This window comes from Polyodon spathula, chromosome 25, assembly GCF_017654505.1.
Source record: "Polyodon spathula isolate WHYD16114869_AA chromosome 25, ASM1765450v1, whole genome shotgun sequence".
NCBI lineage: Eukaryota > Metazoa > Chordata > Actinopteri > Acipenseriformes > Polyodontidae > Polyodon > Polyodon spathula.
This window is the reverse complement of record NC_054558.1, coordinates 18144641-18155695: the sequence shown is the minus strand read 5'-3', so window position 1 is coordinate 18155695 and position 11055 is coordinate 18144641. Positions and strand designations below refer to the sequence as shown.

Below are 11055 nucleotides of genomic sequence, written 5' to 3'. Positions count from 1 at the left end.
GGACAGCGAACAATACCACCAATACAAGGGTAAAGTATACAAGCATGTAGTAAACTGAAATCACATTTCAGTATAAATGTGACACTGCATCTTTAAATGAAGCCCCACCCCAGTGCTGTTTTTTTTTGTATATGATCTGTATCTGCTATATGATGGTCCATTGTTTGGCAGTAATAATGAAATCATCATCTGATATTTGAATGGTTTCTTCTATTTGTTTTATTCCTTTTTTTAATTAATTTTTTTCAATTCATTTTACACTCTGAATAGAAGATTTTTTTTTTTTAGCCAAACAAACAAACTTAGCTTTTTACAAAAATAATAATATATGAAAGTAAAACGTTGGCAAATAAATAATAATAATAACAAAAACACAAAGTTAAAATAAATGCACGTGCAACGGCTGTTTAAAATCTAGCAGGTCTGGAAACAACATATTTCATTGACACCAATGGAGCACCACTTGATTAGCAAACCACTTCCTGTGTTGTAACAATAGTTTGTCCAAATTTTTTTCATCAAGCCAATAATTAAATTATATAACTATAATAAAATTTAACAACACAATTATGCCTTTTTTTAAAGTTAATATCAGCAGCAGTAGGCAAATAATGACAACTTCAGCAGTACTGGCAAAACAGTACTAAATAATTTCTTCCAAATCCTTTGGCAGTTCAGTCGGAACAGTGTCACTTTTATTGAGTCTTTCCTCATTGTTTTTTTTAGGTTTACCAGCAGGAGTAAGAGAAGAGGGGGTACTGGCTCCAGTCAGCCACATTGCCATGGTGATACCCATGGTGCATGCTCTGTGCGCTGTACTCTGAGGGGAGGTGGTGGGCGGGGTAACCCGAGGACCCGTACTGGCTGTGGGGCGGCCCGTTCCACTGCCCGAGCCCCTGCTCGGCGGTGTAGTGATTATAGAGGTGGCTGATGACTCCAGGTTTGGTGGCTGGTGGCACCATGGCCACGTTCAGCACTCCTGCGTAGTCCTGGGGGGCGTGGTGCGCCAAAAGCAGCGAGGGAGGGCAGGAGGATGACATGGGCTCCAGGTGAGCAGGCTTGACATCTTGGTCTGGCACTGTAGCCACATCCAAGGGCTGGGATTTGAAGCTGGGCTGGCCACTGCTTTGAGAGCCGCTGGAAGGAGGGGAGGGAGGGGAGGAAGACTTACTGAAATCGTGGAATCTGTCAAGAGATATTACCGTTGTTTATTAAATCCAGTATAACAGCAAAAGTTGACAGCAGCATCTTCTTTTGTTTATGATTGTCAAATTATCAGTAATGGTCTCTCCTAGACTCGGTATGGTCAGCAATACTTATTAATAATAATAATAATAATAATAATAATAATAATAATAATAATAATAATAATAATAATAATACAATATACAATTGATTCAAATTTAACAAACAATGAACAATGCTGATATGCACATATACATAGATGATATTGATATACTGAACTAGGTTAGATAGTGCTTTCCTAGTGGGTGGTATGCTAACCTGTAAGGCTGGTAGGAGGCAGGGGCTGGGACTAGCTGCTCTGCGTTGTAGATCTCCCTTGTCTCTGTGCCGAGAGGGGACTCTGTACGGATGTTGTGAGAGGGGTCCTGCCCAGCCCCCCACGGGGAATAGCTCTCGTCTTTCACTGGGCAGCCCTCCTTGGGCTTGGGCACTCCTACTTCATCATCCTCATAGCCCTCATAGTAAGGCCTCCTGAACTCTGCTGTGCACAAATAGAATAACTATTAGGACTGGTTCCTGGAATACTTTTAAAATTAATTCAATTGTAAAATTAGGAATTAATAATGCATCTGAAATTGCACAACGAAGTATACCTGGGTGGAGCTGTTCTGCCTCTTCTTCATCTTCGTTTAGTTTCTTCTGCACCTTTTCAGGGCACACCTGAGTTCTAAGTGTACGTTGTCTGTTGAATAAAAACAATAATCGGGGATGGAAATGTGACTTCTATTGCACAGCAGTTTAATCCATTCCAGGTTTTATTACAAGCTTGATTAGCCCCAGTGTATAGGTAAGCAACTCAGTGATGTCTTATTAAAGTCGTAGTAAAACCAGGAATGGATCAAGCTGCTATATGCTTCAGGCATCTTATTAATATCCCTGATTTAAGATCCAGAGAAAGCCATTACCTCTTCGTGTTGGTTCCTTGCTCCCTGAATCCTTTAGCAAAAGGGTTATTGTCAATCTTGAGTTTGGTTATCTGAAAGGAGAAACATTAGTTTTTAGCAACATGTCATTAGGTTTGAATTTCAAGCTAGAATTATTTTTAAGATAAACTTGCTGTAATGAAAATGCATTATTGTGGTCACTGTGTGCACAATCCAGTGTTTTTGTGGCTCTTACCTTTCCATTCTGGTAGGCTGTGACAGCAGTGAAAGTCGTCTCAGAGAAACTGAAGGTCTGGAAGACGCTCCAGCGGACACTGAAAAGATCATCGGCCTGCACAATGTGAAACCGGGGCTGGTAGCAATGCATGGAGTGCAGAATAATCTAAATGGAAAGAGCACATGAACTATCATTATTATGGGTTTATATATGAGCTTTTCATTTCCCAATGAGGAGTGGAGTCCTCACGTGTCCGTGCTGGTCGAGGGTGTTGTTGGTCAGTTTGAGTTTCAGGAAGGACACGGGCTGCTTCATCCAGTGGCTGCCGGGGGCCGGGGAGTCTGGGTGGAGGTACGTCCTGCAGGGGGGCTGAGGCTCTGCTTTACCGGCCACCTCCCACTTATGCTTGTTCCACTGTGGAGAGAAACCGGGAAACGTTTGGTCAGAAAGATGTTGTGCGTGTTGCGTTGAAAAGTTGTTCAGTTGACCGGATCCATCTCTTATTCTTAACTGACTAGTGAAACACAGATAAGGGTCCAAGTTGAAAGCTTTGAGGTGGAGCATTAGGTGGTCAGAGAGACTGCCGTGCATGGAGATTAAGCACAACAAGACTCTTTGATATATTTCGGATGGCAGCTGGGTGATTGGTGGTTTTTCTGGTCTTTGCTTCAGTAGGTGGCAGCGGAGCTGGGTTCCAAGGTGCTTGAATGATTTCATGTAAGTTTGGTTTGTAGGAAAAGGTCTTACCTTGTATCTGAATCCATCTACAGGAACCAGGTCCACCAGCATGATGTACTTGGCATAAGGCAGCAGCCCAGAGAGGTTTATTTTACAATGTGGAAACATCCGCCTAGAAGATGAAGATTAAGAAGTAGTTTAATTCACACATCAATTGTACGTGGGTGGTTTTTTGTCACGCAGAATGAAAGGACAGTCGCTGGATAAAGGGACAGCCGGAAGCTCTTACCTGCCGGGTTTGGTGATGATCATCTCGGTTCCGATTTCATGGAAGGATTTCCAGAGGTCGGAGTCTTCCAGGGTCATCCTGACACTGCTCTGGGGGAACAAGTCTGAGCCAGGGGCTGCTGTGGAAGGGGGAGGGATGCCGAAGTTTGCTTTTATATCTGGAGTCGGTGGGGGGGTAAGGGAGACAATTAATTTTATTTGAAGTTGAAATAATTGAGCTTTGCAGCTTTGATTAGTACCCTCCGGCTTGTTGATGGTAAAACCATTTTAAGATTAAAATGCATCATAACACAATGTAACAAATAATATCAAGTGGCGTTTCTTTAGCATCTCACTCTAGTAGTAACTTGTAATGACCAACGAATGAAATCGGTAAATTTGATTGCTATAATAGTTGTTAGAAATAAACAGCAGCTGTTTTGCATTTGCATCACTAAGTAAAAAAAATCTCACTACAACATATAATTTCCCAAAGACTTGACAATGGCTGATAAATATCCAATATAAAAAGATGTCCTCTTCACATTTTCCTTGCACAACACGAGTGAGATCTCAAATGCTCAACATGCAGACTGGGATTAGAGTGAAGCTGATGTTTAAAAGTGTCCTTTTAAAGTAAGGTTTTAAATACTCACCACGTGAAGGCTGCATTATTCAAGGTTTTAACAATCCAGTGTGGTTCATAAAGTTCAAATGAAGCAAAGTAGTGTTTTGAAATCTTTGTAGGTATTTCCGTTTGGTTGCTCGTGTAATGTCTAGGAAGAAGGCTGGAGGTTTAGTGGATAATCCAGGCTGCCCAGAGAAATGGTGAGGGAGTGAAGGTACTGATTTCTAAGGTCAGGTGCTCCTCTTTTTAAGAGAATCCCACAGTGGGCAGGGCCAGGGGACCCATTCTGTTCCTTTGAAGTGACACAATAAGAGGTGAATCCCCTGCCCTGATTGGTGGAGAAAGAAATCAAAGAAACTTAACAGAGTATTGATACAGTCCCCACAGGAAGCACCATGGAGGAAATGCATCTTTATTAACTGCTAACAGACTTTAAAACAAATACTGAGAGGAGGTCCCTCTTGAGAAAGGAACAGCCTTCCGTGCTAAAATCCCTGTAAATATCCAGATAATCCCCTTAAGTAGAGAAAAAGTGGCATACAGGTAAACAAGACATTTCTTTTTTTCATTTTAGTATCTGCATAATACATGCTGCCTAATGTAGAGGTCTACTGGAACAATACATTAGCAGGTTAAACACATATTACTCTAAATGTATAAGCAATTATAGGTGTTATATTTTCACACAAATTACACATACAAAAGTACATAAACCATAGTAATTCAAGTCCAGCCTAAAACTAGAATATATTTCTATGGTGTTTTTGACATAGTTTATATATAAATACTTTTTTTTGTAATCTTGCCTTTTTAATCCTTTAAAATATTTCCCCCATTTATGGTTAGTAATATTGTTCTTAAATCAACAGCCCTGTGAAATCCTGTAAATACATGTTATTGTATCCAAACAGCTTTTATTCAAATTTTAATGCTAAATACAAAACTGAGCGGGTTTATAACTATGTAAGCATTACAATTTGCTGATTATACCACATAATGTATCTAGTTGGAATGTTTCTGTAAAACCATTCAAATATAGATGGATGTGTTTGGATATGTGGCATGTGTAGTCCAGTATGAGTGTTGAGACATTTTATATATCAGTCTTATTTTCTATAAAATGTTATTATTATTATTATTATTATTAGTAGTAGTAGTAGTAGTATTTTGATACGTCATGCTTTTGCTCTGTTTTAACTGACATGGAAAGTGCTTTGAGATACTGTGGTATGAAAGGTGCTATATAAATACAATACATTGCCATTCAATTGAAATTGATAGTTCTGACCTATCCTAACACATGATGCTGCATGCAGTGCTATACTGTGGGGGCTTGATGTCCTGAATGATCTTGGGGTTGTGTATTGGGGTGTCTAGACATGAGAATTGCGTGTTTGTAATCTCATTAGACCAGCTTCCCCCCCAAAAGGCCTGCACTTTGAAATATTCATGGTCCCCTGGATGGGCTCGTTTGACCCGGAACAAGGACAGGGTACTTAGCACTTATTTAGCACTAGAGGGCCAAGTCCAGTCTCAAAGGCAGGGCCCTGGGCTTGAATTTCACATGAGACAAGTCCAGTAGCCTCTCCAGCCATGCTCATCCCTGGCAGTCTGCTTTCCTGGCAGCCTTTTGAAAAGCAGCAGGGCTCCTCATCCTGTGCTACTCAGATCCACACACGGGCCCAGTTTGAAACATGCCCCCCCACCCCCCCTCGCTCAGCCCCAGTTTATCAAGGGCCTCTCCTCCTCCATGCAAATGCAGAGCAGTACAGTAACTGTAGATACACACATTTACTGTATTCAGTTCCACCATGCAGGATTTATCTTAGCAATTGTAGATGTATTTAGTTACCTGTCTGTATTGTCAAATTATTACATTTAGTTAAATTTTAATTTATGCATGTTCTGTAATAATGTGTTGTATTATTATAAAGCTGAATCTCTAATTTAAATTAAAATAATCTTTCAATAGAACAATTAGAAATTATAGAAATGGGTTTATTTATGATTCTTCTCACTTTTTCAACTGCCCAAATACTTTTTGTCTGTGAGTGTGTGTGTGTGTGTGTATATATATATATATATATATATATATATATATATATATATATATATATATATATATATATATATACTATTTACATGGAGTGTCCCCATAATAAATCACCTTTTATAGTTATGATTTAGTTTTTTTTATTGTATTCACCTCAATCTTCCATTATGGTTGCATTAGAATCGTTTTTTTTAATCTAAATGTATAATACCCATTAGAGCCCAAGTTAATTTTTAATTGAGTGCTTGTATGTTATGGTGTCAGATTTCAGCTGGAAGATAGCAGTGGCTATGAGTCAGTTTCAGTGATAATCCTGCTGTAAATCCCCCACAATAACTTGGTCAGGTTAAATGAGTTACATACTCAGCTTCAAAACATGATTTCAAGGTTACAAATGCATTATATTTAAACATGCACATATTTCTATACAAATAAGTTCCTGTAAGTACAAAACAAAAAGAAACCACTTAATCTTCTGTAAATATAAAAAGACTTCCCATAAATCAGGCAGAAGACAACTTTATGGTCTGTTGTGTGGAAACTGTGATCACTAAAGCATAGCTTTATTTATTTAACAAGAAAAATAACCGCACATTGAGACCCTAAATCTTTATTTCAGTGAGTCAGCAAACCCATACATCACTAACAATACAGTTCATTCAGATTTATAATAGGGTAAACCTGCATCTAAACAGCATATGAATTGCTGAAAGACCGGTGTAAGAATCTGAAGTCATACATGGTTTGCTCCTGAGTTAGGAGGAATTTAAAGGGACTGTACCTTTTTGCTGAGGTTTTAGGTGTGCAAAATGATTAGCTCAAAGCAGAAATAAAAATTAGAATCTAAATTTATGAAAAAAAATGACCTTTTTCCTACAGTGTCGATTGGTTAGAATGTATGATACAAAAAACAAGACCGAATTTCATAGTTAACAGATGCTTTTTTGGAACGTGCTTTTACAGAACTGGTTGTAGCTGGAGCGTATTGCACACATGACCTCTGTGGTTTCATCCATTCTAGGTTTTATTACTAGGTGCAATGTCTCGGATGACTTATGAAAGAAATACTTATTTAGGCACCACCTGAAGCATTGAAAATATCAAACTAACATTCAGCTTTGACCTTTCCTGTTAATTCCCAAGCTACACGGTATATCATTTTGACCACCTAGTGGTACTGTCTGCAATATTCAAAACCCAATCCTGGAATCTGCAGTTGGAACATTTGCCTATGGAAGAATCGCATTTGTTGATGTCTCCAGTCTTTGCAACGGTAGACAAATAACTTCGTTACCCACATTTTATATTTTCACATCTTATCTCTTTCAGCAGAGAAGGAAAATGACTAACCCACTAGGGAAACAGAGCCTGTTAAGAAGTCCCTCAGTCTTGTTTATGGCCATCCATCTAGGTCTTGAAAGCCAGTCTGGTCAGATTATTGACTGCTGTGCCAAAAGTGCGCAATTAAACAAAATGCATTCGCACCCCATCATTCCAGCGGCCACAGGAGACCCCTTTTGTAACTCTGGTGTAGCTACAGTATTTTAAATAAACTGAAGCACTTACATTACTGTACCCTACAACTAATCTGAATCATAAATAATATAAATTGATCGGGACAGGGTGGGCATACAACAAAAAAACATAAACATTTAACTTGTTAGTAAAATGATCCAGTAAATCAATCCATTATTTTTCTCTCATGTCGCTGTGAAGAACCAGTAGAACTCCAGAGTAGAATGATGTTGCTTCAGTTCACAGTAGCCCCCTCCTGGTTATCTGTACTGCATTGCAGTTGTCATGATAGTTAAAGTGAGACGGAGGTGAAAGGAGAGACTGGATACTTGACAAAGTGAACAGTAAAGAGTGTGTTTGACACTCCTGAAGCAGGGTTAGGACCGGCTGATTACGTGGTATTTAGTATCGCAGTTCTGTTGTTGAATTTGACAGCTGGGGATGTTGTGTGTGACCCTCTCAGCTGCACAACAGTGTCAGAAAGTGAACCAGCAATACCTGTCTTCTTAAAGTAGAAAAAAAAATGAAATGGAAGCAGATTAAGAAGTTTCATTAGTTTTACTGACCACGGGCTGTGTCTGCGCCATATTCACACATCTGCCACAGTGCTCAACTGTGTTTAAAAAGAGTGTTGCCTTTGGGGCAGTGGTGAATTCTTCGTGAATTTAACCCTATGTATCTAATTCCTGTGTATGCTTGGATTATTGAAGAAAACCTGGTAGAGAAACAGGTCCCACTGTGAAGCTGAAGCTTTCGTATCGCCCAGAATTGTTTTAACATGCTGGAAAGGTTCTCACTGTGGTGGATGCTCAGAGCTCGTGTGTGCGTGAGTGTTTGCACTTCTCCTGTAAAGTTCTAATTAGTCAGGTGGTGTGACGTGACCTCTCACTGCAGAACACAAAAGCAAAGAGCCGCAAGTAAAGCATATAAAGACTAGATTGGGTTTTCTGTAATTATACACAAAAGCTTGTGGCATGTTGTAATTTATAGTGTGAGAGAGAGAGAGAGAGAGAGAGAGAGAGAGAGAGAGAGAGAGAGAAAGAGAGAGAGAAAGAATTGAAGAAAAATCCACTTTTCACATTCCTTACCATAGTATAATTGAATGGGTGAGCAGTGACTGGCACACTGTAAGAGGGCTGTTTTTCATGACATGTTCTCTCTGTGAACCTAACTATCCTTTCTTAGCATCTGTTGTCATTAATACTAAGTTAAAGTCTAAAGCAGGGGGAAGACAGCCTTTTTTTCAGCAGTAAATTCAATTGATTACTTATAAAACTAGAACAACAGCCCATTGAGGTCAGCACCTCTTTTAAAGGGAGTCCTGGAAGACCGTAGCATTGACATACATAAAAAAACAAAATGTGATAGTTAAATTGTCTACAGTGTTATATTTTGAAGGATTTGTTTCAAAGGTCATTAACGAGGTATAATGCCCTGTGAATGACGGACTTGACAACAGTAAACATCCTCTTAAACTACCGAAGGGAGAGCGAGAATACACACTATAAATGTGTGTGATTCCAAGGTGTTTTTTGTCTCCTGAGCAGGTCATTGCTGTGAATCTTTTCTGGTGCCGTGGTGACACGAGCCGATTCGCTCCTGTTCAGTGGGCAGGGTGAGTCGGGCTGTAACAGTGCCGAGAATCTCATCAGGTAAGCTTCCTAAACTGGTCATGTTGCACACTGGTCAACATTTCTTATTGACCTTTGGACTGAGGACTTTCCCAATGCTTAGCAAACAACCAAAGCAACTGGACACAATGTGTTCTATTCCTAAGCAGGGCACACAGGCTCTGAATCCAAGTAAGCGTGACCATGCTTTAAAAACCTGAATGACAATGGACACTGAAGGTCAGTTATTGAAGCGTTCTCGGCTGCTGCAGACACCTGTTACAAAGGGCACTAATATTAACCCAACAGAAGACCTCCACACATTGCATCTCGGCCCAGAGAATAAGAGCCCACAGCAGAGCTCAGCGGCTCAGGGGTTGCATGCGGTGGTCAGTTGATTTAAAATACCTGGTTTAGCAGGTTAGAAAAAAACTACAATTTTTTTTGTCAAGAAGTGGAACGGCCTGTCAGAATATAATATCAAATGTTTCTGCTGTAGTGGATTTTATATGCTGCTGTGTGTGGATTTGCAAGGCAGACTGGTAACTGTGATGTCTGCTGACTCATCATGGAATGACTGTTCTACCAGCGTTCATATCGATTTGCCAGAAGGACAATACTCAAGTGTTTCCTCCATTTCTTGGATGAACTTCTCAGTACTTCAAGGGTCTTTTCCTTGTATCAGTAATGGGTGCCATGCAGCCAGTATTGCCGCTGCTGCCCTGGGTCTCTCTGCTCTGACATTACTAATCCTCCCATCCTCCAGCGGTCTGCCTGGTCCCCTGATCTCTATATGGATCCCTCTAGTACTCCATCTCTGAGGTGTCTGTCTCAGGCCATTTGCTTTAACTGCAATGTGCTTGTGCTCAATAACAGCTGCCAATACACAGCCAATCAAAGATCAGACGCATAGCCCTGGGCTCATAAACAGGATTGGAGTGCTCAGACGAGAGATTCCACACCTTTCACTGACATTAGCCATGCAGCGTGCTCCTTTTGATGCCTTAATTGGTCACAATAACTGACTAAGAGGTAGCACCCCTATTCCAGAGAGGAACATATACTTCCATAGACACTCACAGCACCAGCTCCAGGCTGTTATGAATCTGACAGGTTTAAAAAAGTGACATTTCAGATCAAAGCCTATGAGGGGCCACGTGGTTAGCCGGAATGCACTGAGCCACCTTTTACATTATTCACCTGGAGCTGGCATGACGAGTTCCATAAAACATTGAAGACCATTGCTGTACCAGTGGATGAAAAGATGAATAGATGTTTAACTAGAGGAAAGGAAGACCTGCATAGTGGCAGTATATGTGCCCCAATGGGGTTTTCCATGGTAGTATTCAGAGTTGAACATCCTGTGGGTGAGATGTAATCCCGAGGTCCTATTGGAACTGACTCTGCGGCAGCAGCAGTTGTTGATGGAGCATAGTTCACCCCCTAGTCTCTGTAAGTCGCTTTGGATAAAAAAAGTCTGTTAATGACATCATCATAATCATAATAATAATAATAATAATGTCCTTTTAAGGGTTTATACAATCGCACTGTCAAGCAAATGAATATGCAGTCAGTCCTCAATGTTAGCCGTACTGTATGTTTCCAAGTTATGTCATTGTAACGTGTAGAATAAATAACTGGCTGTCATTGTAGAGATGGTTCCAATGGCAGGTCAAGCAGCATTGATCACTAGAAGCACAGGCACGCAGGAGCCTGTTTTCAGTCTTGCCCTGTACCAGGGTGTCCTTGACACAATATCCTAATTTTAATAACAATTACATCTACATTTACCAGAGCGGAAGAAACCATTACTGCTTCTTATTCATCCAGTCTTGTTCTTGAAATGAACGTAATAACCTAACTTAATAGAATAAAGGTGTAATTTTATCAAGGGCTCCTGGTGACACTATAAACCACTAAAGTGAAGCTTGAGGCATGCAAGATAATAGAGCTGAAGT

General features: G+C 40.2%; 1 protein-coding gene across 1 annotated transcript; it reads right to left on the bottom strand.

Moving 5' to 3' along the window:
* Positions 1 to 728: 728 nt before the first annotated feature.
* LOC121300251 (T-box-containing protein TBX6L-like) lies at positions 729 to 3963 on the bottom strand. Its single transcript, XM_041228750.1, has 9 exons — positions 3948 to 3963; positions 3314 to 3470; positions 3094 to 3196; positions 2596 to 2760; positions 2365 to 2511; positions 2151 to 2221; positions 1839 to 1927; positions 1504 to 1723; positions 729 to 1185 (listed from the first exon to the last, which is right to left on the bottom strand). Exons 1-9 carry the CDS (start codon positions 3961 to 3963, stop codon positions 729 to 731), a joined length of 1425 nt encoding a protein of 474 aa, XP_041084684.1.
* Between the last annotated feature and the right edge of the window lie 7092 nt (positions 3964 to 11055).